The sequence below is a fragment of the Heterobasidion irregulare genome (assembly GCF_000320585.1).
Source record: "Heterobasidion irregulare TC 32-1 unplaced genomic scaffold scaffold_07, whole genome shotgun sequence".
NCBI classification, from domain to species: domain Eukaryota; kingdom Fungi; phylum Basidiomycota; class Agaricomycetes; order Russulales; family Bondarzewiaceae; genus Heterobasidion; species Heterobasidion irregulare.
The window spans coordinates 328,584-355,438 of record NW_009258203.1 but is presented as its reverse complement, the minus strand read 5'-3'; the positions used below and the strand labels follow the sequence as shown (position 1 = coordinate 355,438).

At 45.9% G+C, this 26,855-nt stretch overlaps 12 protein-coding genes across 12 annotated transcripts; 7 read left to right on the top strand and 5 right to left on the bottom strand.

Moving 5' to 3' along the window:
- Positions 1-1,529: 1,529 nt before the first annotated feature.
- HETIRDRAFT_322083 (uncharacterized protein) lies at positions 1,530-1,889 on the top strand (the record flags this gene model as incomplete). The annotated part of the gene is made up of 3 exons (XM_009549819.1): positions 1,530-1,614; positions 1,672-1,697; positions 1,749-1,889. The coding sequence occupies 3 exons, from the start codon at positions 1,530-1,532 to the stop codon at positions 1,887-1,889; spliced, it is 252 nt and encodes an 83-aa protein (XP_009548114.1).
- Positions 1,890-4,163: 2,274 nt separating this feature from the next.
- Positions 4,164-5,352, top strand: HETIRDRAFT_171939 (uncharacterized protein; the record flags this gene model as incomplete). The annotated part of the gene is made up of 6 exons (XM_009549818.1): positions 4,164-4,200; positions 4,253-4,508; positions 4,583-4,727; positions 4,753-4,759; positions 4,860-4,892; positions 4,952-5,352. 6 exons carry the CDS (start codon positions 4,164-4,166, stop codon positions 5,350-5,352), a joined length of 879 nt encoding a protein of 292 aa, XP_009548113.1.
- A 161-nt stretch (positions 5,353-5,513) lies between these two features.
- On the top strand, positions 5,514-5,806 carry HETIRDRAFT_477117 (uncharacterized protein; the record flags this gene model as incomplete). The annotated part of the gene is made up of 1 exon (XM_009549817.1): positions 5,514-5,806. One exon carries the CDS (start codon positions 5,514-5,516, stop codon positions 5,703-5,705), a length of 192 nt encoding a protein of 63 aa, XP_009548112.1. The 3' UTR covers positions 5,706-5,806.
- A 1,136-nt stretch (positions 5,807-6,942) lies between these two features.
- Positions 6,943-8,685, bottom strand: HETIRDRAFT_459615 (uncharacterized protein). Its single transcript, XM_009549816.1, has 8 exons — positions 8,548-8,685; positions 8,273-8,489; positions 8,179-8,219; positions 7,964-8,124; positions 7,738-7,910; positions 7,306-7,678; positions 7,136-7,253; positions 6,943-7,082 (listed from the first exon to the last, which is right to left on the bottom strand). Exons 1-8 carry the CDS (start codon positions 8,584-8,586, stop codon positions 7,038-7,040), a joined length of 1,167 nt encoding a protein of 388 aa, XP_009548111.1. The 5' UTR covers positions 8,587-8,685; the 3' UTR covers positions 6,943-7,037.
- A 1,676-nt stretch (positions 8,686-10,361) lies between these two features.
- Positions 10,362-14,595, bottom strand: HETIRDRAFT_124477 (lysophospholipase; the record flags this gene model as incomplete). The annotated part of the gene is made up of 8 exons (XM_009549815.1): positions 10,362-10,469; positions 10,558-10,632; positions 10,673-10,714; positions 10,767-10,817; positions 10,873-10,950; positions 12,990-13,190; positions 13,257-13,390; positions 14,421-14,595. The coding sequence occupies 8 exons, from the start codon at positions 14,593-14,595 to the stop codon at positions 10,362-10,364; spliced, it is 864 nt and encodes a 287-aa protein (XP_009548110.1).
- Positions 14,596-15,603: 1,008 nt separating this feature from the next.
- HETIRDRAFT_322560 (uncharacterized protein) lies at positions 15,604-15,768 on the top strand (the record flags this gene model as incomplete). Its single annotated transcript, XM_009549814.1, has 1 exon — positions 15,604-15,768. A coding segment is annotated over one exon (165 nt), but the record flags the coding sequence as incomplete, so codon positions are not given.
- Positions 15,769-16,184: 416 nt separating this feature from the next.
- Positions 16,185-16,877, bottom strand: HETIRDRAFT_419228 (uncharacterized protein; the record flags this gene model as incomplete). The annotated part of the gene is made up of 3 exons (XM_009549813.1): positions 16,185-16,304; positions 16,416-16,651; positions 16,739-16,877. 3 exons carry the CDS (start codon positions 16,875-16,877, stop codon positions 16,185-16,187), a joined length of 495 nt encoding a protein of 164 aa, XP_009548108.1.
- A 531-nt stretch (positions 16,878-17,408) lies between these two features.
- HETIRDRAFT_452675 (uncharacterized protein) lies at positions 17,409-18,038 on the bottom strand (the record flags this gene model as incomplete). The annotated part of the gene is made up of 2 exons (XM_009549812.1): positions 17,409-17,893; positions 17,954-18,038. The coding sequence occupies 2 exons, from the start codon at positions 18,036-18,038 to the stop codon at positions 17,409-17,411; spliced, it is 570 nt and encodes a 189-aa protein (XP_009548107.1).
- Positions 18,039-18,309: 271 nt separating this feature from the next.
- Positions 18,310-18,534, top strand: HETIRDRAFT_322190 (uncharacterized protein; the record flags this gene model as incomplete). Its single annotated transcript, XM_009549811.1, has 1 exon — positions 18,310-18,534. One exon carries the CDS (start codon positions 18,310-18,312, stop codon positions 18,532-18,534), a length of 225 nt encoding a protein of 74 aa, XP_009548106.1.
- A 1,066-nt stretch (positions 18,535-19,600) lies between these two features.
- HETIRDRAFT_322336 (uncharacterized protein) lies at positions 19,601-19,976 on the top strand (the record flags this gene model as incomplete). Its single annotated transcript, XM_009549810.1, has 2 exons — positions 19,601-19,761; positions 19,808-19,976. The coding sequence occupies 2 exons, from the start codon at positions 19,601-19,603 to the stop codon at positions 19,974-19,976; spliced, it is 330 nt and encodes a 109-aa protein (XP_009548105.1).
- Positions 19,977-25,796: 5,820 nt separating this feature from the next.
- Positions 25,797-25,949, bottom strand: HETIRDRAFT_322086 (uncharacterized protein; the record flags this gene model as incomplete). Its single annotated transcript, XM_009549809.1, has 1 exon — positions 25,797-25,949. A coding segment is annotated over one exon (153 nt), but the record flags the coding sequence as incomplete, so codon positions are not given.
- Positions 25,950-26,069: 120 nt separating this feature from the next.
- Positions 26,070-26,336, top strand: HETIRDRAFT_322848 (uncharacterized protein; the record flags this gene model as incomplete). The annotated part of the gene is made up of 1 exon (XM_009549808.1): positions 26,070-26,336. A coding segment is annotated over one exon (267 nt), but the record flags the coding sequence as incomplete, so codon positions are not given.
- Between the last annotated feature and the right edge of the window lie 519 nt (positions 26,337-26,855).

Here is a 26,855-nt window from a genome sequence, read left to right as displayed (position 1 = left end):
CACTTCACATGATTGGCACATTCAGTCAGCTTCGGTGTCCCAAATCAGAGGCGGCCAAACACTTTTTTGACTCAGAACGGATCTGTCTTTTTATCTCTTATCGTCCTTATGCCTTCTGTTGACCTATCCTTTATTATCTTCAGAGCTCTCAAGTTTCTAAATGGTTTACCCATGTGGCATGTGGTTCTTATCTCCAGGTCTGTTACAAACTGCTCGTTTGGTAACCTCAAGAGTAGGAGGTTCTTCCCTAGGTCACTCGTGGAGGAAGAATGGAATGATGGTCTCAACTGTACATGTAGCACAGGAGCCAATATAGATTGCAGGACTGTAGTAGGAAGACTACAGCAAATGAGAGACTGCAGTAGGAAGACTGCAGAGAACGGAAGAGAATAGACTAAAGACCATCAGCCTATTCTATGGGCCTTTTATACTACTTTAGAAAGTAGGGTGTGAGAATACTATATATGTATCTGTAGGTATTCTCTAAGTCGTCTCTCTCAATAACAACTACTCTTGTGCTTCTCTGTTTGTCTCCTTCCGGCCAGGAAAGACTAGGAGTTCTATGCCCGGTATGTGAGTAGTTTGTAAGGCGGCATTTCATGCCTGCTACAATAAGGCCCATGATACTCAACCAACGATAGGTGATCTATTGGGAGTGGATGACCAAGGTTATTATCTGTACCTTGTTGTACGCCTCAACCTATGAGGCCACTTGATATTTGTGATAATCATATTGGAATAGACCACCGTAAAGGCCCGATAAGTCATGATCATAACAAGGTCCATGTGCACTCACCTTGGCAATCTCTCCACTTATTTAGACTTTAGAGTTATTGCTTCTTATCTTATAGTGTTTGCAACATCACTCCCTTATCTTCTTTACCTGTGATCACTCTTGGCACGCATTTCTGATTGCTCAATGCCTCTGCCAATCTCCCTATCTTGTACCTGTTTGGACTTACTATAAAAGGGCACCTATGGCCTTGCAATACACCAGCTTTGGCTCCCCCCTTGTTCCGATTCCATTTGTGTGCTTGTGTCTATGAGACTTTGAGCCATTGCCTTCCAATCCTTGTTCACATTTTGCCCTTTTGTTTATGTTATTGTGTTTGATTGCAGCCCTCCGTCAGATCCCTCGTCATCTTGCTCTCTCCCTCTCATCTAGTTTGTCATCCTCTGCCAGTGTCCAGTGTGGCCTTGCACCCATTCCCTTCCTTTTGCATCCCAATCAAATCCCAATCAAACACCAACTGACTGACCGACCGACCTACCAACCTACTGACTAACTGACTGACCTACCGACTGACCGACCTACCAACCAACCAACTAACCTACCGAATATTTTGATTTTGGAGTTGTTTGTTCACTACACTCTGAACACTTTTAGTATGCTCCCTTGTTGGTTGTTGCACAGCTTATAGTTCCTTGCACACTAGAACCAGCTTCTGCCTACCTGCACTTGTAGGGGTGTTTCTTGGGTGTGTTTCGCACTCAGAGGCATCACTAGCATATCAGCGGTAACCACATTCATGTCTCTGATGATTCAGTGGATGTTGAACAAATCTCACTTCAGCACTTCATGTGGGGAATCTTATTTTGTGTTTCTTTCACAAAGTGAGCATCAATAATACGTATAATTTATCCACTCTAGCTTCCCTGACATTGCTTCAGGCTTCTCTTCAATCATTGGGATACTTGTATGTATTCTACATGTCCCACTTCATGCTGGCTAATATTTGTTCATATAGCTTCCATTGGGCAGTTGTTTCAGTTGTTGTAACGCAGATGTTACTACGCCTAGAGAATGTGGCTGCTCCATTCAGAAAGTCTGGCACATTGCTCACCACAACAGCTTAGGTATAAAATATGGCATATTTGGTTTGTCTTGAATTTTGTCTTGTGATAGATGACAATGATATGCATTTGGTGCTGTACATGCAATTGATGAGAATCACGTTCTACACATCCCAACATGTGTTATACACTCTGTGTCAGTAGTAGAACAGCACATTGAAGACTGCGAAGGTGCTCATGGTGTGCATTTTTGTTGTCTCCCCATAATGCTGATTTATCTGGTCGGAGCAGGCTCGCTAGTACTTTCTCATCCACATGCCTGTAGTTGTAACGTTCAAGCGCTGAAGTCAGATGCTCACTGCCAGTGGTTCAATAATGGACGCTGCAGTGCTGCACCATCATAAGCATCAACATCTCTCACAACTCTGTTAGAATTCCATGGCCCTTTGGGCGAATCCTTACCCTGCCTCAATCAGTGATGCTTAGGTGTGCAATACTGAACAACTCATATCATGATAGTACAGTAACGACATCTATGCAATACGAAGTGTCAGCCAACGATGGAGCCAATTTGAACCCCACTGACCTTTTTGATTGTCCAGTTAACTTCATCTCTGCTTGGCAGTGAGTTCGATGAATGCATCTTTCAATATGCATTACCATCAATGTACTGGTCTCGAGGACCCTCACTCCTCCATGGGCCTCCAGGTCAGACTTATTTGTCTAGAGCAAGATAATGATTTTCGTGACTCTTATCATTTCACAAAGCGCTGCTAATGATCATTACGAATACGATTCAACTAAACATGAATTGATACCAGATGGACTGTCATAGAGAAACCACTATGCTTCTGATTTCTACTGATATGTTCATCAACAACCTTTGTGATTGCATATTTGAAGTCATCGTCTCCACAATGTGCATCCATTTTTGTTCTAATATTCATTTATTGTGCTCTCATCCAGGAGCCATGATCATTTGTATATTCCTTGACTTCCACTCGCAACACAAATATTATTCTGTCATCAGAGCATTGGTACAGTCTCTCCGGTTTCACAAGTATGCCCAAAGTCAATACAAAATGTCATTGCCATGCTGTTAGTGCTTGATTTTGTCGCAGGTTTTACTAACCTGAAATATAGTTCAAGACTTATAGACAGTGACCTTGAGGCAGTTTGATGCCTCCAAATCCAACAACTTCAATGCTCTTTTATAGGCATCAGCAAACCCATAAGTGGTCTCAGCCAGTCCTAGAGCCCCAGGTGCTCCCAGATGCTTAGGTCATCTAGGAACATCTGGTTAGATATCTGTGTATATCTAGATCTAGGCAGATAAGGTGCTCTATCAATAAGCTGACTAGGAGGACATTTTTGGAAGGCAGTGTATGTGATGTTAGTGCTGCTTCAGAGTTTTTCAATACAGCCTTAGACAAGAGTTGAGAAGAAAATCCCCCAGTAATGTACCAGACTGTCATTAGTGCTATCTGTTGGATGTTAGCTTGCTGATGGTATTGAGATACTTCCCTGTATCATGGCCTTCAAATAATGTATCATATTCATCATTCTACCATGAATGGATGCTAAAAATGCAAAAATAGATGACACCTCACTGAGTTCAGGCATCCCAAAATTCTTCCAAGTCTCAAAAAGCTTGATATAAGCTGGGTGTTGATATAGAACATCATGGTTATATAGTGGAGTGGATAATTCTTGTCTTAATATTGCTTTTAGATGACGAATGATTCAAGAGGTCCTAGGTTCAATTCCTGCGCAGTGCAGATTGATTTTTGCAGTCGTCCTATTGACGACAGTTATCTAATCATTTCCATATATGGTGCATCTAGACAGATATGTCCAGACACCGGCATGTCTATCTAACCGGGGACTTGCTAGAGGCATCTGGGGGCCTAGGAGCGTCTGTCCAGGTTGGTACAGACACTTCCCAGTTTCCTGATGCCGCCCACTGCATTTGGTGAGATCTTCATCTGGTGTTATATCTGTTTTCTTACAGAGTTGTCCAAAGTCCAAGAGTGTTGGTCCAACATACGTGCATTCACGCAACGACTGAAGAGCGAAGTCCAAGGAAGGCGGTCGGCTCTGTGAAGTATTCATGGGGTAACGTGTTATCGCCTATCCGAAGCATGCTAATCTGCGATGCTAAAAAGGTGCCGAACCTAATGATCTCAGAAGTTCAACGTCCCATATGTATCACCGATATCTAGTCCATCTCAAAAATAGATTATCGAATCATGCGTCGTGGGGGTAAGTCTCAAAAATCTGTGAACATAAATACAAGAACAATTGAGATACTGTGCAAGATCGCTCAGAAAGCAGTCCTGCAAGCTTCGACCTTCAACTAGACCTCTGCGATGTCAACATCATTTGATAAAGTTTGGTTCGTGACCGGTGAGGAGAATGTGCTGGATCTTCATGGTCGCGATTGACTCCCTCCTTCCAGGTGCTTCCAGTGGATTAGGAAAGCAGATCGTTCTCGCTGCCCTCCGTCGAGGAGACCGAGTCATTGCTGCTGTTCAAGATATATCTGAAGTACAAGATATTTGCTCAGAGGCGTGCAAAGCCCTTCAGCTGGACGTCACTGCACTACCTGACGTTCTGAAGGAGAAGGCTAGGCAGGCTTTGTCAATTTTCGGCATTGTTGATATCGTAGTCAACAATGCTGCCATCGCCCTCCTTGGCAGTGTCGAAGAGCTCGGGTGCGTCTTCGTGGTACCGATCAATCATCACCCCTTATGATCAACCACCTGATCCGCACTGCGTTGGTGTGTAGAGGCGAAGGGTTTCTGGCAGAGTATCGCACAAACGTATTCGGCGTCATTAATGTGACAAATGCCTTCCTTCCATTCATGCGCGAGAAACAGGGCGGAACCATCGTGGTCATTGGAAGTCGGTCAGCTTGGCAAGCAGGAGTGCCTGTAAGCCGTGTCTTTCTTACACTATATGATAACTTGCTAATTCACAGCAAATGGATAGATGATGGGTAGGTCATACCTCGCACAGGAAAGCCACTAATGGTTGACTCAGTCTGGTGCACTTCCTCGCTTTAGGGCCGTACAGCAGTTCCAAGGCTGCGATACATTGTTGGTCCCTATTTTGTCACTACCTTGCATATGATGCGAGATTTTCTATTTTTATTTAGCTGTAGCCGAAACATGGTCCGCGGAGCTAGCGCCATTCAAGATCAAGGTGCTCCTCGTTGAACCAGGCAGTCTCCGCACCAGTAGCCTCAAAAGAGTCATCGCCACCGCCGTCCAGTATGGTGCTCCTGCGATACCTTCCTATGCACCATTCCACGCAGAAGGCGTGAAACTGATTCACGAACTAGACGGTACACAGCCTGGTGATCCAGGGAAGGCCGCAGAGGTGATCGTTGATGTGGTGAGAGATGAAGGGTCTGCAAGGGGCAAGCCTTGGCCAACCCTTCTTGCGCTTGGAGAGGATGCGGTGACAGTCATAAAGAAAAGGTGTCAGGCTGTTATCAAGGCTATGAACGATTGGGCGGACGTGAGTGGAATCGAGTATGAGAAGAGTTCCCTGTGATGTAGTCTTGACGAGGTAACATTCGTGACGCTTTCTCGTGTAACAGTATACACCACGAAATGGTTGTGCACTTTTATGCAGCAAGAGATAGGGATTCCTGAAATGCTCGGTCAACAGTGGAAGAACCATACGGCGGATGACCTGGAGTGGTCGCTGTGGGTATGATACAGCTGTTTAACAGTGCAGCTGCGAAGAAAATCACATCCGGAATGTCTGATATTATGGAGCCACTACATGTAACCAGACAAAAAAATGTCAGAAGAGACCCCAGAAGCGCCTGTATGGGACGGCACGGCGGTACTCGACCCACTTCTCCCCAAAGGTTTCCCGCATCTGAGCGTCTTCCACACTAGCTCTCTTCCATAATGATACGACCGAGAACACCGACAGAAACAATTACGTCCTAACCATCCCTCCTCCCCCCGCAGTCTGCATGATGCCGCATGCACGATTCCAGCCGCCCGGAGCGAAGTGCATAATGACGACGCCGCTGATGTTCGGGAACGTTCCTGTATAACTAGGATGACGGACATATGCGTACGGGCCTGTCGCCACTAACTTGTGCCCGGGTCGCATTGCGACCTCGAAAGTGAAAAGCGTTCCAAGCTCTTTGAAACAGAGTACTCGAACGAACGTGGAAAGCATCGAGAGTGCGAATCCAAGGGAAAATGATGGGGTGATGGACAGCAACAGTGCCGGGTCAGATATGCCTCGGGGACATAGTGCAGGCTGGACGCTCTCAGGTATGTAGCTTGGAAAACTCAGGGATATGACGACAAGAGCTTCGCAAACAAATGCCGTCAACACGGCGATCTGGAACTTGTCAGCACACGTCTTCTTGACATCTGAGAATGTACTGCGAATGTACCCTGGAAATAAAGGAAAGCCACCGGACGATCTGCTAAAATAACTGTCCCTTGTAAAGTTTGTCCCTGCGAGTTGGTAATGGATATGGGGGCGTTATGGAGATGTAGTATACACATGGTGCGCAAATGAGTAGAACAAGCTCAAGGGTAGGATGAGACATACTAGACGGGCGCTGGAAGATCTGCAAGTAATATTTGATTGCTCATATACTGCGCTCCTGAGGCTGGTGACAAAAATCTCACGGATGCTCAAAGGCGGATAACATCAGAAAAGCACAACGCCTTGCTGGTTTCGGGAGTGCCAATTGAAGAGCGCTACCATGAGGGTCCTGATGCAACACGCATCAAGGAAGCTAGATCAGCGTCTATGCTCGATAAATAGAGATAATTAGTTCATGGTATCATGGTAGATTCAAATGAAATGGACGGATTTGAGTGTTCTGTTCTCCGCCCTAGGGCATCAACAATATGGGCGGGCCAAAACTGGATAGCTGATGAGTCAGCAAGGAGCTCTTCATCCCAAACTACCGTAACGGCGTCAGGTGAGACGCCCTTGCCCCTAGACCACTGCGAGACCAGAGCAGGGAAACCGGGAGAGAACCTGGGAGAACGTGCCACGGAAACTGCCGACCATGCACGAGGCCGTCGGGAGTATGACGCTTAGTATCAGCGGCACAGCAGCGATCGGCCATGGGATATTAGACTATTCATAGCACACCGAATTAGAATGATAGCACGCCGTTTATACACTGAAGGACAGTACGACAATCACCGCATTATCCGCCAAAAAATCCCACACTCTGGAATCAATGACACTCTCTAAGAAACGACATATGAGGACGTCGGCCTCGAGGGCATGCCAGCCTAAACCAGAAAACAATCAGACGTCGCCGACAGATCGATGTCATCGCACCTACCTTGGCATATATCTTCTCAATCCATTCCATCTGTGTAATCGACTCATCTGCCGTAATCCAATCGTGAGGCTCTCGGCCATTCACCCTGTCGACAAACGCTTCCAGCTGGTAGCGATATCTGTGTGCCAAAAAGTTCATCACACATTCGACCACGCTCTGATGAAACGTACGAAGACCACCATTCTTCGCCGTACCCTGTCTTGAACTTGTAGTACTTCTCCACCCGGTCCTTCCCCTTGATCGGTCGAACTTTGATGCTGTGAAAGTTGTGCGGCAGGACCAGACCAAAGTAGTATACCTCGCCCCCTTCGAGTTTCACAGTCAAGGAATTCTTGGGCCCTTGCGGAAATAGGCCAAACGGTCCCCACGATGGAAGTCGCAGGTCGACGAGAGTGTCAGCTGTAATAGAGGATGGAAATGAGTACGTGGCCTCCATGCCGCGATCAATTCTGGTGGGGTCCTTCTCGTACCCGGCCGCGGTGGCGGATGTGATCTCAAGCGGATTGGACGAGGCCATGTATCTGATGGCAGAGAGAGTATATACTGACCCTGAGGTCAGCGCGAGAATAAATCGTGAGCCAACGATCGACTGTCGGACGTACCTCCCATATCCATCGTAGCGCCTCCTCCCAAACCATAATCATAACGCACGTCATCCTTGAGGATGATCGAGCCCCTGAGATACGGAACGGCGAGCTCGGAATGCATACTTTTGATTTTGCCGAACTCGCCGCTGTCGACGATCTCCTTTACCCGCTGAACCGCAGGATGGAATCTAGAGGACGAGAGGTCAAAACGAGAACACAGCCGACTCGGCGCCAAGAGCACCTGTAGTGATATCCCTCGAGCAACACAAGGCCTTTGCTGGCTGCGTAATCGAACAAGGTGCGGGCCTCGGCCGCGGTATCCGCACAAGGCTTCTCGACAAGAACGTGTTTTCCGGCTTTGAGAGCCCGCATAGTCCACTCAAAATGAAGGCCGTTTGGAAGCTGTGGTTTACGGTCATTTTCGGATCGTGTGCGGAGATGTCTCAAAGGACGTACCCCGACGTATATGGCCTCGACGGCGGGATCGTCGACAAGCTCTGCAACCACGTGTGGTCAGCGCCGTGGATCAGACAGGCATGGTTCTGCGCACTTTGGTAACAATCCTTTCCACTGTAGGTTTTCGGGATGGCGTGCTCCTTAGCGTACTGCTCGGCCTTGGCTGGATCACGAGAAGCGACGGCGGCGATGATGACGCCAGGATGGCTCTTTGCGGGCAGGATGACGGAGTTTGGGCCAATTCTGGAGGCACCCAGGAGGCCAAATCGGAGGGCGTCTTCAGCCTTTCGCGCCGCTGGAGGGTTTGCCAGCTGCGAGGATATCCAGGGCATGAGCCGCGCTCGCTGCTTGTAGAAAGGGGAGGCTCACAGTGCGGTTACGCTTGATGAATCCCAACAATCCCGCCATTGTCGTCTGCACTGTATAGTTCGGTTGAGGTTTGGATTGTGCGAGGGATCGACGTGGAACGTGGAACGTTCAACGTTGAAGGGGCGCGTCGAGGTGGTGAGTGCAAGCGAGGAAGATGATGCGGGTGCGGCGAGACTCAGACTTCCGAATCTGGATATCTAGTCACACTGACGGAGAGGCGCCTTCCAAACTCCCTCCATGATGTAGCAGGACGCAGACATCAGCCTCCATCATCAGCAAACCTGTAACCGGTCCCAGCCAGTCCCAGAGCCCCAGATGCTCCTAGATGCTTAGGTCATCTGGGGATATCTGGCTAGATATCTGTGTATGGCCAGATCTGGGCAGATAAGGTGCTCTATCAATAAGTTGACTAGGATCACATTTCCGGAAGGCAGAGTATGTAAGATTCCCACAGTACTGGAAAATCAAGAAATACATTTGTTGGACTTCAAAGATTTTAATTGACATTGATGCTATCTGTTAGATTTCAGCTCATGAGTGGTATTGGGATACTTCCCTGTATCATAGCATTCGAATGATGTATCATATGCCATCATTCTTCCATGGATAGATGCTAAACATGCGAAAATAGATGACACCTCACAGGGTTTAGGCATCTCAAATTCTGTGAAGTCCCAAAAAGTGCGATATAAGCTAATTGTTGACAAAAGATATCATGGCCATATGGTGGAGTGGATAATTCTGGTACTCACATTGCTCTTAGCCAGTGAATAGTTCAAGAGGTTCTGGGTTCAATCCTTGCTTAGTACAGATTAATTTTTGCGGTCATCTATTGACATCAATTATCTAATCACTTCCATATATGGTGCATCTGGACAGATATGTCCAGACACTGACCAGAAGTCATAGTGTCTGTCTAATCGGGGACTTGCTAGGGGCATCTAGGGCTCTGGAGCATCTGTCCAGCTCTGTACAGACGCTTCCCAGTTTGCTGATGATGGGAGCTGGGCGCTGGGCGCTCCTCGCCAGAGAAGATCTGTTGGAAGCAGCTGTGAGTGCAAACTTCACCAGCGACGCCGGACCTGATCTGGGCGCACTTGGCCCAATCCTACCATGGAACGATGATGCACGCCCAATCCTCTTGACAGGGTGTGAAAGGTGTGCGCCACGAGTTCCATGAGTCTAGGGCACGCTGTGACAGGCAGGTGTACTTATGACATTCACGAGCTGTTAGCCCGGCGTATGGAAGATGGAAAGGAGCCGACGCAGTTCTTCCGTTGTCGCGTCTACTTTTGGATTTTCTGTTGGCCCATCGCTCTTCAGCTTGAACACCGTAGTCCCTGCGGCGGCGATTCCATCAGCGTGCGGTCTTGTGCGGTTCTCCTGTATTGAATCATTGATAATTTTGGGCTACTATGTCCTGTACGGTCTGTCCAGCTCAGATGGAAAGGAACTGACCCAGAAGGAAGCCGTGGGGAAAAGACCGCAAAGTTTTATGTCGCCGCTTCTACTTTTGGGTCTTCTGTTTCGGGGGCCTGCCCTCTTCACCTTGAGACCGTACGGTAGTGGCACTCCTATCTGGGTGCAGTCTCTCCCATTTTAATTCATTGATGTTTAAGGTGAGGCTTCCATGCCCTGCTTGTGATTCGCAGTATGCCACAAGTGATTCGGAATGCTGAGATCGGAGAGAGCATCGAGACATATATATTAAGCTGTCAACAGGAAATAAATCGCAGGACACGATCCCAATCAGGAGTCAAACATATATTGCCAGAGCACAGACGAAGTGTCTCGCAGTACAACGACCACGGTTGCTAAGTGACTGCCGTCTTGGGCATATGGGACTCTGTCCAGGACATACAGTCCTCCATGTACTTTTCTTTCACACCATCGGGTTCACTCATAAGATCATGCCAGGCACCCTGGAATGCAAGACAGGGAGCAAGAAAATAAGGAGAAATAGATGTTGAAATCAGTCTGAAGATCACGGTAACAAGGTAGTGGGCATACGGGATAGAGGATAAGTGTCTTATCAGGAGCTTGCAGAATCTTGAAGAAGGCTTCCGTCGCCGGGCAAGAGTTTACCTGTACCAGGTTTCATTAAGAGAAATGCCATTCCAAAAACAAATGAACCCATCTCGTCCTCAGTCCCATGCAGCACCAAAAGCTATTATGGGGGCTTAGGTTAGAAGAATGACGCTCCCATACACATGACGTACAGGCAAGTTCTTTGGCCAACACTTGTATCCCTTAGCCATGAGCTTATAACCCTGGATTTTGGTGACAGTGACTATACTGCCAAGAAGGGGAAGCGCGCATACATACCCTGGTGAACATGTCATATATCCCACGATATATCCCAAATCTTTTGACCCATGGGTCTTTTAAAGCATCCTTGCCCACCTTCATCAGGAAATTGGCCGATGTCTGATCCAGGTCTGAGAGCTTCTGATTGTTCTGAACTCAGATGGCTCAGACCAATCAGAGGTCAGAACAAGACTCTGCCGTCAGGAGGTTACCTTTCTGTATCTGTCTTAGTTCAGACCAGTCAGAGCTTATCCAGAACAATAGTTAGAGATTTGGTCATTAGCTCAGACCCCGTCTGCAGCCTCACACAGGTATTTCATATAACATTATTACCATCAAAATATTCTACTATATGCAAAATACTACGAACAAAGGACAGCCCTGCATCTAAAATGAGCACACCAGATTGTGAGTGGCACATAGTCCTCCATCTTGGACTCTGTTTGAGGCTCGACAGTTTGCGCACAGCAACGAGAGGGTCAATGAAAGGGTACGGGTGCGGGCAGGGGGGGAAGCGGCAGCAAGAGAACATGAGCCCGCACTCGTCTTGTGCAAGTGTGGGTGGCTAGCATTGGCAGTGGCAGTGAGAGAGCACAAGCACAGGCAAGGTGGGCAGCAGCAGCAAGAGGATATAGGCCCACACTTGCAGGCGCAGGTGGGTGGCGGTATTAAAAGAAGACCAGCCCACACTCATTTTGTGCAAGCGTGGGTGAGATCAGCATCATCAGCGAGAGGGTACGAGTGCAGACAGGGTGGGTGGCAGAAGCGAGAAGATACAAGTACAGGCAACATGGGCAGCAGCATTGAAAAAGGCCACACCTGCACTCATCTTGGCGAGCACAGGTGGAGATCAGCAGCAGCAGCGAGAGGATATGAGTGCGGGAAGGGGTGGGTGGTGGCAGCAAGAGGATACAAGCTCACACTTGTCTTGTGTGAGCGTGGGTGCAGGGTATCGGGAGCTCTCATCTTGTGTGAGCATGAGCGGGGGATCGGCAGCGGTAGTGAGAGGGTATGGGCGCGGTTACAGGTGGGTGGCGGCATTGAGAGAAGATGAGACAAAATGAGTGTGGACGGGGGGGGGGGGGGGGGGGTGGGCGGTGGTGAAAGCAAGAGGCAGAGCACAGCGTGTGCAACGACGGTGCATTGACGTAGCAATGGCATGTGCCACTGCCACATCTTTGCTTCCCTGCTTGCTCTCCCCGCTGCTGTTGACCACCACCTCTGCTCGCGCTCATCTTATCTTGCCACTGATGCCATCCAGCGCCACCCCCTTTGCCCACGCTTGTCTTATACGACGAGCATGTGCATGCCTCCTCTTGTCTTGCCACCACTGCCATCCAACACCACCTCTGTCTGTACTCATTCAAGATGAGCGCATGCCTGTCCTTCTCCCACCATCTCTGCCTGTGCTCATCTTGTATGACGAGTGTGGGCACACCTCATCTTGTCTTGCTGCCATCACCGCCTAACATCTCTGCCTGTTCTCGTGCAAGACAAGTGCGGCCTTGCCTTGTTTGGTTTTGCTGCCGCCGCCCACCACCACTACCTCTGCCCATGCTCGTCCTATTAGATGAGCACATGCCTCCTCTTATACAATGAGCGTGCGCCTTCTTTTGCATGACGAGCGCATGCCTCCTCTTGTCTCGCCACCGCTGCCGCCTACCATCTCTGCCCGTGTTCGTACGAGATGAGCGCGGCCTTATCTTGTCTGATATCACCGTCTACCAACTCGGATCCTCTCGCTGCTGCCACCAATCCCTGCCCACGCTTGCACAAGACAAGCTTAGTCTTGTCTTCTTTCAATGCCACTGCCCACCTATTCTCACACTCGTACAAGACAAGTGCAGGCTCGTGTGTAATTAGCATCTTTATGATAAGATCACTGGCTTGCATTCTAGTACTTTACAAGTATGCTACTGCCAGTTCTCAATTCCTGTTTATCATTCTAGATAGTTCTGAGTAATGTCTGAGTTCAGAATGCCCAGAGGTGACAGAAGCCCTCAGAACTCTCAGACAGAGATCAGACATCTCAGACCACCTAAGAGATCTGCCAATTCGCTGATATTGCGATCACAGGATAGAACCTGTCGATGTTTAACTCCAATATACAACATTATGAACGTCACAATGCATACTTTATCTTGTACTAGAGAGGACAGGTTGGCATTTGGAAAAATCTTGCATAGTTTGCCCAAGAGCCATTGAATGAATAAAGGCAGAGGATGAGTTATATGCATGAAGGGACTCGATGCAATTACACCAGACAGGAGCAACAATGTTTCTCTGTCTGGCGGGGACTGAGTCTGCATTATGAAACCAAGTACAACACTACTGCCCTAAAGTAGGCACACTGATCTGTGTTGAGTGCCAATGCCAAGCAGTGAAAATTGCAAGTGACAAACCATGGAATGACCCATCAAGAATAGCAGGATGTCTGGAAACTGTCTGCGAGTAACCCAAATGGCCCATTCCACGTCCAGCATCCTATCAGGTGAGCCTGTCTTCCCATATGCACTGATCTTGCTCTGCTGATTGTCTAGGGCGGTGCAACCAAACCCACGCTAGTCAAACATGAAAACCGCGAAACTGCTGATGAGCGCACCACCTTTCTAAGCGCCGGGACCCCGTTTTTCGCAGTTCTACGAGTGCTGACCTCAGGGAATATTCCAGACACTGCCGGGTGGCCCCGCAGCCCAGAGTGATTCCCTCCGATGCCCACTACGACCTCACTATTATGGTATAGGGCTGATGCGGTCTTATCTCACATCCCTTGGTCATTGCCTTGCATCATCTCACTCAGCCCCCACGTATATCACACGATGAACTCAAGCCTGCTGTACCCGCAAGGACCTCGCCAAGCTCTCGCCATACTTCTCGCAAGCATCGACCACATGGACCGTACTGCAAGCAGCTCCGCGATGTGATATCACAGAGAGCTTTATTGCGTGCGCTTATTGGGTAGTACAGGTCCCATGATCCATTGCTCCTCCATCTTCCTAGAGTTTACCTCGTCTCACCGCTACACCTCTTTACTAAATATTGTTTTGTCTCTTGACCACGGCACAACAGAATTTCATGGTCTACAAGCACCTCTGCGTGTGGTTTTTCTTTACAAGTTCATGTTTACTATACTCACTTTGACTTACTATAAATACCTGCCTACAACACTGCAATACACCAGTTTCGAACACCCCTTTGTTTAGAGCTCAACTTCACATGAAGATCTCGCTTGTATTGTATCGCACTGACATTGCACTCGCTCGATTTAGCACTTGTTGCCTTCATCGCCGCTATCGTCAGAGCCTTCGTCGCTGCCCTTGAAGTTGCCTTGGTCACTCGTGCCCTGGCCCACAGTCCACCACTTTGTTTTACACAAGAGTATTCTCACGTGACCTTGCATCAGCTCGCTAGATATCTCGATATCTCGCAGTACGTATCTCACGCCCCATCTCGCAACTTACAAGGGTCTCTCGATATTAGTAATAAAGTCAGCTCCCGCCTACCCTGTGTTTAGTGGTGTGTTTTGTGTTGTGTTTTTGCACGCAGAGCCATCGCAAGCATATCACCGTGAGAGGCCCATGCACTATGGGCATGATCATAATGGCCGATGTACTTGATATAGCCATGGACAAAAACCAGAGCGCCATGGAGAGGAGGAGAAGGCGGGGTATAGACATGGGTGTAAAACAATATTGAGAGAGGCCCCAATAGCCAGTGTTCTACATAGGGTATGTGAGACATAATGTCTAATCATGCGAGCATACCAAAGACAGTATTTAAAGCCTAGGCATGTGAAGTTGCCTATGTGTCAAGCTTCAAGCATGCCTAAGTTGGGAACATCATGATGTAGATAGCATTGATATGCTAGAGATGGCTCTAAGTGCCAAGCACAACACCAAAACAACCTCTAATTCAGGGGTGCTGGAGCTAGTATCTAATACACAAGGAATTGTTAGTGATGACTTTAGAAAGGGAAGGCGTACTGAGAAGCAACGGGGAGTGTGAGATTATAGTGCCCGAATGGTTTTGGGACTGCACCAAACACCGACCAAACATTCGGTCGGTTGTGTCGGCGATGCGGTCGGTAATGAGAAGTAGTGTTGCGACCGACAACTACATGCTTCAAGAGCCACACAGGACTCTGACAATATACGAGGGAGGACAAGGGGTACGAGCAAAGAGATGAGTACGGACGCAAACAAGGCCAAACGATGAGGATGACAAGTTTTCGGAAGTTGACAAAGACAATTTCTATGGTTGAGACGAGTGTGAATGAGCTCTGAATGGTGGGGTGCAAAAGCTGGTTTATTCCAGAGTTGTATGTAGGTTTTTATAGTAAGCAGAGCCCCTAAGTAAAATATTAAACAAGAAATGAGAGTAAATGTCAAATAGGCGCCAAGCCTTAGCGATCAGAGAAGATAAGAAGGTAGGTGAGATGTCCATATGGGTTCCGAAGGTGACAAGGTAAAAGTTAATCAGCGATGGCGAAATCCCGAATGTTCAGGATCTGTCACCCGAGCGTAGGTAGCAGGAACAGGCATAGGAGAACCAATGAAAAATAAAGAAGAGGTATCGTATGACCAGGGTAGCCAAGCAATGGTGCAAGATCACGATTGACCGACCATGCGGAAGTCGGGAAGATAAGCAATAAGGACCGACCGACTCATGGAGGACATTGGCCAATACGGAATACTGGCTCCGATTTCATAAACACTTATTGTAAAACTCCTATGCGGTCATGGTAAGTACGTGAAGTGTGGGCAAACTGACCCAAGTGCTGCCAAATGTCCTTCGGTGGCTTGTCGTCTGTCGGGTAGGGACCGACCGTGTTCGGTAAAAGTTGGCATCTTCGGTACTTGTCTAGTGCTATTCGGTATTCCCCCAAAGCTTCCAAATACCTTTCTCGGACCCTAGCGTGGGTGAATGCTCATCAGCGTGTGCTAACATTGTTTGTGCATCGGCATTCCAACTTCAGCTTCCATCCTAGCTTTTAGTATTGCATGGAACTCAAGATGAGGCAAAGTTGTAGAAATATAGGCTAGAAGGTAATATCTCAGCATCTATTAGAACACTGCTAAAGGCTATACGACATTTACCTAGAAGGTAATATCTATTCCAAAGTATTGTAAGTATCAATCTGAGAGTATGTAATAGAAGCAGGCTCACCTCAGCGTCTATTAGAACACTGAGGGAAGCCTGCGCTGGCCACGCTCATACTATGAGTGCGGTGGCTGAGAACTGTATAGTATCTTGGTAATACCCAAGCAAATGAGAAGTGAGTTAAGTAATATGTAAGAAATCGGTGATTTGCCTTGATTCAACACACTCCCTCAAATCTCCTGAAGTCCAATTAGCTCTGCCATCTTCTCAACCTTTTGACAAGCCAAGGGTTTGGTAAACCCATCAGCTGCCATTTCCTCTATGGGGCAATATCGCAGCTCAATCAGGTTCTTCTCGATGATGTCGCAGATGAAATGGTATCAGATGTTGATGTGTTTTGTGTGAGAGTGGAAAGCCTCATTCTTGGCGAGGGAGATAGCAGATAGATTGTCTCCAAATACAATGGTCGGCACAGTCAAGGGGGAGAGTAAATTACTCAGAAGCATGCGAATCCATAGCACTTCTTTTTTCGCATGAGCAAGTGCAATATACTCAGCTTTGGTGCTTGACTGAGCAACAATGGTCTGTTTCTTAGAAGACCAAGAAACGGCACCACCATCGAACAGAAAAATGTATCCCGAGATTGAGCATCGGTGTTCCTGACCTCCATGATCTGCATCCGAGAATCCTTCAATACCTCACTGTTCCCTTCCAAATGTCAACCACAGCTCCCGTGTTCCCTTCAAATACCTCAACAGTCATTTTGCGGCTTCCCAATGAGCACGTTCTGGATTCTGCATAAATTGCAAAAGGTATGATACCGCAAAACAAATGTCTGGTCGAGCAGCAACAGCAGCGTACATACCCGATCCGATGAGTTCCTGATAGGGGACATTACACATTTCGGCATACTGCTGCGGCATAGACGGGGACTGCAATGCAGAGAGATGGGTGTTTGGATCTGTAGGAGTAGACAGTGGATTGGCGGATTCAAGATTAAAACATGAGAGAATCATGTCAATATACGCTCACTGAGACAAGGATATGGTCCGCTCCCCGCAATCGTGTTTGATCTCGATACTGAGAAGCCAATGGATACCGCCCAAGTTAATCATCTCATGTGCATCATTCAGAGCAGCTTTCATAGCCAGGATTCCATCAACAGTATCAGAGAAGATTGACAGATCATCCATGGAGACTGAAATAATGGAGATTCCGGCCGAGTCTGGCTTGTAAAACACCCCATGTTCAACAGGACATACCACAAATTCCATTTTGAGGAATGCATGGCTGAGTTTTTGATACCATCAACAACTGGACTGTTTTAGACCATAGATCGTCTTAAAAAGACGACAGACTTTGGCCTAAAGGCCAGGAGAAATGTACCTGGGAGGCTGCTTCATGTAGATCACCTCCTTGAGGTCCTCATTGAGGAAAGCGTTTTTGACATCCATCTAGTAGATCTCCCAGTCAAATCGGGCAGCAAGAGCGAGCAGAATTTGGATATTCATGAGTTTTGTGACCAGTGCAAAGGTGTCGCCATAGTCGAGTCCGGGGACTTGAGTGAAGCCTTGTGCGACGAGGCACACCTTGTATTTGACAATCTTGCTTGATGCACCCTGTTTGAGCTTGAAAACCCACTTGGAACCAACGACATTTGTGTTGGGTGGCCTGTCGATGAGAGTCCAGGTTTTGAGCTTGTGCATGCGAGCAAGCTCATCTTTGATTGCGGCATTCCAACTCAGCCAGTCCAGACATTGCCGGGCTTCTTCAACATTGCATGGCTCCAATCCCTCCATTGTCTCGGCTCTCATGGCCCACTCAATGCCTTCCAATTTTCTCCCTACTATCTCCACCTCCTCGAGCTCTATTCGTTCCTCGTCAACGTCCCTCACGAACGCCTCCAGCGCTCCGGCTTGTAGCACATCAGCCGCAGCACCTGCAGACGTATTGTCAGCCTTGAGAGCAGTGTGCATGCCGCATGGAATGACTGGCGCACACGTGCTGCCGGTCGTTGTTCCTTCTCCACGCTCAAGACACTGGATGTAGTCGGAGGGTTTGGGAGTATGGCAGGGACATGTCATTTCGACGCTGGGGGGGAGTCAGAGTGCTTGGCAATAAGTTCAGGTATGTTTGCGTCGTTTGCAGTGCTAGCGTCTGGCTGCGCTTGAGCCATGTCATTGTACTGACTGTCTGAGGGATTTTCAGGTCTTTCCTGCTCGTTCTTGCGTTCGGGTTGTTGATCTTGTTGACAACGACTTCCGGTAAAGGTGAGTCGTCCCAGTGAATGTTGCGCTCAACACTGATCCTCCATTTTGGTGGCCAATACACCAAGATGCCTTTGCTTTCAGTGCTATGGCCAACGAAGCATCCTTCGTCAGCTTGCGTATCAAGCTTGCTTGGCCCCTTGATTTTCACCCACACCTGGCATCCCCATACATGGAGGTTGCTCAGATCCAGCTTTGTGCCGTGGACTTTCTTGTATGGTGTCATACCTGGCAAGCTCCTCGACCCAGTCCGATTCCAGAGCCAGACAGCGTGCAACATGGCCACACCCCACAGAGACTTTGGGAGGCCTGACGCTATCAACAGTGCATGGCCGCATTCGACAACGGTACGTAGAAAATGTTCTGCCTTTCCATTTTGGGCTAAGGAATCATAAACAGTCTTTTCATGGATTGTCCCATTGTTTTTGAGGTGCGTTTCAAATTCATCTGAGGTGTACTCCCCTCCGCAATCTGTGCGTAATGTGCCAACCTGAGTGACTCCGCAATGGCCTTTTAAGAAAGCCTCGTGCTGCACATAGTGACGAAAATCCTTGCTCTTAGACCGTAAGAGTTTGAGGACAATCTCCTGTGAGTAGTCGTCTATGATGGGCATTGTGTACCGATAACCAGTGAGAGAGTTTATGGGCGCTGGACCCCATAAGTCAGAGTGTAGTAGCTCACCATAGCGGGATGCTCATGCACGTGTATGTTCCTTTGGGAACGAGACCCGCGTCATCTTGGCCTGTACATAGGCTGTGCATAGCTCATGGTCGGCAGAGTGGTTGTTGAGGGTGATACCTTTGACTAGGCCATCAGTTATGAGTTTCTTTGCCAATTCGAGTGAGATGTGACTGAGTCTTTGGTGCAGCTCCTTTGCTGATAGCACGAGGTTGGCAGAAGCTTTCTCCTCCTCCCCCTTGTGTGTTATCAGGGGAGAACTCTCGGCCAGTTGTGCAGAACTTAAAAGCGTGTGATTAACAACTTTGTACAGGTTGTTTATGCGAGGGATGCATGCAACAATGTGATTTGAAGGATCACTGATCTGGCAGATCCCATGTCACAAGTGGATGGAGTAACTGGCTTCGTCAATGCAACTAGCCGAAATCAGGGTGATAGCGATGGATGGTGCATACAACACATCAAATAGGCGGACAGTGGTATTCCTGTTCCCATTTGGAAGTAGTACGGTGATGGTACCATGTCCAGTAGCCATAAAGGTGCATTTATCAGCGGCGTGAATTGGTTTTGGCAGGATGCTGACAAAATCGGAGAATTCCTTGCGATAGGGAGACATATGGTGGCTCGCACCGGTGTTGAGACATTGTACGCGAGTTGTGGGCAAAGCTGTGGGGTCTGCGATCAAAGCGGTCAAGTCAAAGATGCCAAGAACCCAAATTTGGGGTCGTCCTCCTCAACAAAAGCTATGTTTCCTGAGCCTGCATTACGAGCTTTCTTGTGTTCACCTGGTCGATGCGCGCCTGCCGGCCACTGCCCTTCCTTCCCTCCACTGGGTCGGAAGCAGTCAGCAGCAATGTGGTTGGTCAGTCCACAGTTGTTACACTTCTTGCCACTCAATGACTGATTAGCCTTCTTCCCCCTCCTCCTCTTTCCCTTCTTGAAACCCCCTTGCGAGTAAAGGGCCGTCTCATCAGATGGGGCCTTTTTCTCGAGTCGGGTTTGGATGGATCTTCAATCATACTCCTATGTAATATGTTAAAGTGTTCCATGAGGGGTAAGTTTCTGCAAGCTAAGTGATGCGGAAGTAGTGATCACTAATATCACAGACTCGTAGGATTTTGGAAGGAAGGATAAGATTACAGCAACAAAATTGTCATTGCTAAGAGCACAGCCCATTTTGGTAAGTTAGTTTTGAAGTCTGAGAAGGCTATCGAGATGAGTGTGCATGTCACCATCTTCAATGCATTAAGTGTCGTGGGTGTCAAACATCAATTTTAACCATCTTCCCCCGCTTCTCTGCAAGATCACAGAGTGCTGTCCAGACTTCTTTGGTGGTCATTTTCTCCTTGATTTAATTAAGGATAGAGTCAGGAATGGTAGAGTAGATTTGCTGCTTGATGGCAGCCTTACGCTGATCGTACTCATCAACTTTCTCAATTGCTTTATCATATGCATCGATGACCTCGGTTTTTGCATCTGCCAGAGGAAGAGCTGGCTCCATTGGTTGCCAAGCGGTACCAGCCAGATGTCATGACAAGCCAACCTTTGATTTAATGGCTGTCTTTACTCTATCTTTGTAGATCGGCCAGTTCAACAGATCTTCTGAGAGCTTTGTGATGGTTGTGATGGTAATTGAGTTGGTGAGCAACATGGCAGGGTCCGCAGGGCCCATAACCTGTAGAAATACGGGCTAGAAGGTAATATCTCAGCATCTATTAGAACACTGCTAAAGGCTATATGACATTTACCTAGAAGGTAATATCTATTCCAAAGTATTGTAAGTGTCAATCTGAGAGTATGTAATAGAAGCAGGCTCACCTCAGCGTCTATTAGAACACTGAGGGAAGCCTGTGCTGGCCACACTCATACTATGAGCGTGGTGGCTGAGAACTGTATAGTATCTTGGTAATACCTGAGCTAATAAGAAGTGAGTTAAGTAATATGTAAGAAATAGGTGATTTGCCTTAATTCAACAAAAGTCGTCTGTTTTTAGTACAATATTTCACTGAGCAATACCCTGGTACAGGTGAACTCCTGCCTGGCAACAAATCCTTCTGAGAAATTCTACAACATGCACCTTCTTTGTCCACTCGTGCACATGGGTTTAGGCGTGCAATGCTATTGTGCCCAAGGTTTCCGAGTGAAGATATGGTCTACAAAAAAGGCGATGGGTGGCGAGCTTAAATTAAACATGTCATCACATCATAAATGGACTGTGTGCCAAATAAAAACCTGGGATCAAATGGTGTACATTGTTCAGATGCCACATACCGCAACATACACAAAAGACGTACGCAAAAGAGGGAGGGAGTTCAGTTAGCTGGATATAACTCTCACATAAACACATGTCTGCCGAGGATGGCCAGTCAAAACTGGATCTCTCTGACAAGCTTCCGTATTTGACCTGAATGAATGAAAACAATTGTAGTTCGGCTCAGGTTTAAACTCAGCAGCCCATGCATGCACCATAGCACAAGTCACAATTCAAGCTACTTAACCACTACACTAAAGAGACCATATGAGAATTACCTGCTTGGCTGTACATATCTGCATAAATGCAACTTTGCGAATTTTGTGCTCATTGTTGGGAGAAAACAAGATACTTTGATTTTAGGCCACTTCCCAGTCTCTAAAGGATATTAGCCTGCTTTAGGAGAATCAGTAAATGTGCATTTATTTGCAGATTACTTTTTAATGAGTGGAAAGTAGCTCAAAATCCATTTTTTTGTCTACTAAGCAATGTCAAGAAATATTCACAAGTCAGATTTATGCGTAGATGTATCACCAAGCAGTCCATTTTATTATAGCCTGTTTGGTGCAGTGGTCAAGTAATTAGATCATATATCATATAGTGTGTGTATATGTGTACTGCTGCTGCTGTGTTCAATCCCCAATAGGTGCACATTTTGGAGCTTTTAGTGTTATATCAGGCCTTCTGTAGGCTGTTATTATGTAATTCAGCCTATATATAGGTTGCATCAGATATATCCGGCCATGACCAGCCATCTCTAGCAGATGTGTGTTTATGTGAGAGTTATATCCAGCTAATTGAATACTTACGAAAGAGATATTGCAGCTTCACTGAGAGTCAAGAGGGATAATAATAAATGAGAGTAAGAGGACCCTGTGCTATATTGCTGTCTTTACATAGAGGTTTGCAATTATTAATGCAATGGTGATATAGCAGCTCTCCTACACAGGAAAAATATTGCTGCATGTTGTCCAGCTAGATATGAGCAAGTAGACGTACAAACACACATCTGCATGACTCCAGTCAAGGCACCTCTACTGCTTTCTTGTTGAATGTCCTTATCACTATAGCAGCAATGCAAAACCTCTTCAACTAGTTGACCCAATTTTTTTGAATGGCCCTCCATAATCTGCACAGGTATGATGCACAAATTATTGAAAGAGGAACATAGATGTGGTGCAAATATGGAGTGCAGACAAACAACTTTGAGGTGGGAATGCCCGGGCTGGCTGACTTTTGACTGGTTCTTCTCATCACATACCACAATCTTGAGATTTAACTTTGCACTTCTCCATAGGATTTGACAGTGCACATAGATTGCAGTGAACAGAGAAGGACAATGTATGGAGGGCATCGAAAGCTAGATATGTAAGTATACTTAAAAAATCCATCACCATACCCTAGTGTTGTGGATGCTTGCACTGACAGAATGCCCCATTACTTGAAGTCAGATTGATATGGGCTTGGGTATTGATGTTCACATGTTGTAGATAGTGTTATATAGAGAGAAAGAGAGTTTGGCAAGAGAAAGACATTGATAAAGGTGGGTGACCAAGATATAGAAGAGTCATGACAAGAAATGGCAAGATAAAAAGACACTCACCTAATGAGCTCTGAACTGTGGGGTGCAAAAGCTAGTTTATTCCAGAGTTTATATGTAGGTTTTTATAGTAAACAGAGTCCCTAAGTAAAATATCAAACACGAAATGAGAGTAGATGTCAAATAGGCGCCAAGCCCTAGCGATCAGAGAAGATAAGAAGGGTGAGATGTCTATATAGGTTCCAAAGGTGATAAGGTAAAAGGTAATCAGCGATGGCAAAATCCCGAATGTTTGGGATCTGTTGCCCGGGTGTAGGTAACAGGAACAGGCATTGGCGAGCCAATGAAAAATAAAGAAGACGTAATGTATGACCAGGGTGGCTAAGTAATGGTGCAAGATTACACTTGACCTACCATGTGACAGTTGGGAAGATAAGTGATAAGGACTGACCAGCTTACGGAGCACATCGGCCAACATGGAATACTAGCTCCGATCTCATAAACACCTATTGTAATACTCTTATGCAGTCATGGTAAGTACATGAAGTATGGGTGAACTGACCCAAGTGCTGCCAAACGTCATTTGGAGGGTTGCCATCAGTCGGGTGAGGACTGACCATGTTCGGTGCAAGTCGGCATCTTTAGTACTCATCTAGCACTGTTTGGTATTTCCCCAAAGCTTCACAAATATCTCCCTTGGACCCTGACACGGGTGCATGCTTATCAACAATCATCACAACTACCAGGCAGCCTCATATCCTAAGGCGTATATGAAGGTACAGATAATATCTTTGGTCATCCACTCCTAGTAGATCATCCATTGCTAGTTGAGTATCATAAGCCTGTTGCAGTGGGCATTCTTTCCTGCCTTACAAACTACTTGCATATGGGCATGGAGCTCCTTGTCCTCCTGGTCAGAAAAAAACAAGCAAAGAAGCAAGAGTAGTTGTTCTAAGAGAAAAACGACTTAGAGAATACCTATGGATACATATATGGGATTCTCACACCCTTACCTAAAGTAGTATAAAAGGCCCATAGAACAGGCTAACATTCTTTAGTCTATTCTCTTCATTCTAGGATAGTCTTCACACTATCCTCCTTTGTCCAGTACTGTCTTTCTACAGTGCACTTTGTTCTACTGTGGTCTTCAAACCACAGTCTTTGTTCTTATTGCTATTGCTGCAATATACACCTGACTCCTGTACTATGCATACAGTCGAGACCATCATTTCACTCTTCCTCCACAAGCGACCTAGAGAAGAACCTCCTACTCTTGGGGTTACCAAATGAGCAGTTTGTAACACTTGCAGAGCTTGCTTAGGTAATCTTATATTCCAGCTTATGTTGCTTGCATGCTCCTTACATGATACTTGTAAAATAAGACCTAGCTAATTGCACTTGCCCAAGTTCCAGTCTTACAAGCCTTACAGCCCTTGCAAGACTTGCCCAAGTGGCACAAGTGCTCTATAAGCTAAGCAAGTATATTTGCCCATTTACTAATGTACAGACACACTAGATTACTAGAGCCTAAAAGCAAGTCCTGGAATTGACAGAGTTTACTAGCTATAATTTTGTACTAGTGATGTCTTAAGGGTTATTACTAGATGCACTCAATTTTACACCTGCCCATTTTAGACTTTATTTCTAGAGATGTCTTGAAAGATGGCTGTCCTTTATAAATCTCTTAGGAGATAGCTATTTTCTGTCCAATCTTGAGAGATGTCAAGGCAGACTTACTTGTCTAAAGGCTTTACAGACAACACAAGCAGTATACTGAATCTGAAAATTTTCTTTCAATCCTGCTGATAAATTGGCCCATTGCTCTAATAGTCAATTCTAGGAAATCACATTATAAAACTGTTTCAGATACAATTATAGATTTGCAAGCTGTTGTATATATAGATCTTACTGCTTTAGAGAGTAATAAAGTATTAAGGAAGGAAAAAGAATAAACAGGTGAAACAATAGTATTATAAAGCAAGATAAATAAGAGAGAGCAAACCAAGAAGGGAAAAGCATAGTGTGGAAAAAGAGTTGCAGCTTAGTTAAGATCAATGGATACTGTGGATTTATTGCCATCATTCCTTTCCTTGTCATTCAGTGTATACATTTGCATTCTACACAAAAAGTCATAAACAATTAAAACAAGATAATATTATATAGATATTCAGCCAGATTGATATATCCTTCTCACTATTAGTTGTGGGAAGTAAGGCTCCAGCCTTTTATTCTACTTACTATTTATAAACTGTTTTTCTTGTTTAATTTTACTTTTTACTTACTCTATGTCTAGTACAAGATAATTAGTTAGTATATAAAAGGTTTTATACCATTTACATCTCAAAAGAGAAATATAGTTCAAGCCTTCATAATTTTGCCCAAATTTACATGAAACCACAGCTTGAACAAGAATATAGCTATTTATGGCCAATAGTTTTGCCCTCAATTTTATCCAGCCAGGGTCATTATTTACCTACAAAAATTCTCAAACCTATTGATATGCTAGAGGTGGCTCTAAGTGCCAAGCATAATACCAAAACAACCTCTAATGTAGGGGGTGCTGGAGCTAGTATTCAATATGTAAGGAATTGTTAGTGATAACTTTAGAAATTGATGGTGCACTAAAAAGCAGTGAAATTATAGTGCTTGGATAAGTTTGGGACTCCACTGAATATCAACTGAACATTTGGTTGGTTTAGTCAGGGATTTAGTTAGTAATAAGAAGGTAGTGTCATGACCGACAACTACATGCTTCAAGAGCCACATAGGACTCTGACAATATATGAGGAAGAATGAGGAGTATGAGTAAAGAGATAAGTATGAATGTGAACAAGGCTGAATGATGAGGATGACAAGTTTTTTGGGAGTTGATAAAGATGATTTCAATGGTTAAGATGAGTGTGAATGAGCTCTGAACTATGGGGTGTGAAAGCTGATTTATTCCAGAGTTGTATGTAGGTTTTTATAGTAAACAGAGCCCCTAAGTAAAATATCAAACAAGAAATGAGAGTAGATGTTGAATGAGCACCAAGCCCTAGCAAATAGAAAAGATAAAAAGGTAGGTAAGATATTCATATAGGTTCCAAAGGTATAAGGTAAAAGTTAATTAGTGATAGCAAAATCCCAAATATTTGGGATCTGTCACCCAAGCATAGGTAGCAGGAACAGGCATTGGAAAACCCATAAAAATAAAGAAGAAGTAATGTATGACCAGGGTGGCCAAGTAATGGTGCAAGATTGCATTTGACTGACTATGTAGAAGTCAGAAAGATAAAGAATAAGGACAAACCAACTCATAGAGCACATTGGCCAATATGGACTACTGGCTCCGGTTCTGTAAACACCTATCATAACACTCCTGTGCAGTCATGGTAAGTAGGTGAAGTGTGGGCAAACTGACCCAAGTGCTGCTGAATGTCCTTTAGTGGGTTGCAGTCAGTCAGGTAGGGACCAACCATATTTGGTAATAGTTGGCATCTTTGGTACTTGTCTAGTACTGTTTGGTGTCTCCTCAAAGCTTCCTGAATACCTCTTTTGGACCCTAGCACAGGTACATGCTCATCACTATTTCTCCCTTCATATACCCTCATATTTAACTCCTCAGCACATTCTATACCCTCCTGCTATGTTAGACACCCTTGCCTAGGTTGAAGCTCTTATGTTGTGGATTGCTGACCTAACCAAACATTTGCTGTCTTCAATTCCTGAAGTGACACAAGATGATCATATCTATACCATAATGACCATTGTCAATGGAGAATCCATATGGGAAACTTTCAATTGGCAGTTTGATATCCTATTTGGTGAGAATGCTTGTGATAAAAATATTCAACTGCATTACATTTGGCAAGGGAAGCTGGGGATGAAAAAAAAAAGTGCATACCTCGTAATAATCTAGGGAGAAAGCTGGCTGGCTGCTTTTCATGTCCTCATGATTCTCAAGCTAGAGAAGATAAGCTAGGAGTTAGAGATATTATGGCTAGATTTTCAAAATTTAACATTCAAGATTCTCAACTCACATTTTCATGCTATAGAACAATAGGAGACTCCAAGGACACAGGTATGGAGGACATACTAGTATATAAAGCAAATGCACCAGCAGTACTGCACTTGGGTAATGATCCCAGACTAGATAACAGATGTAATATCACCAGAGGTATTGACA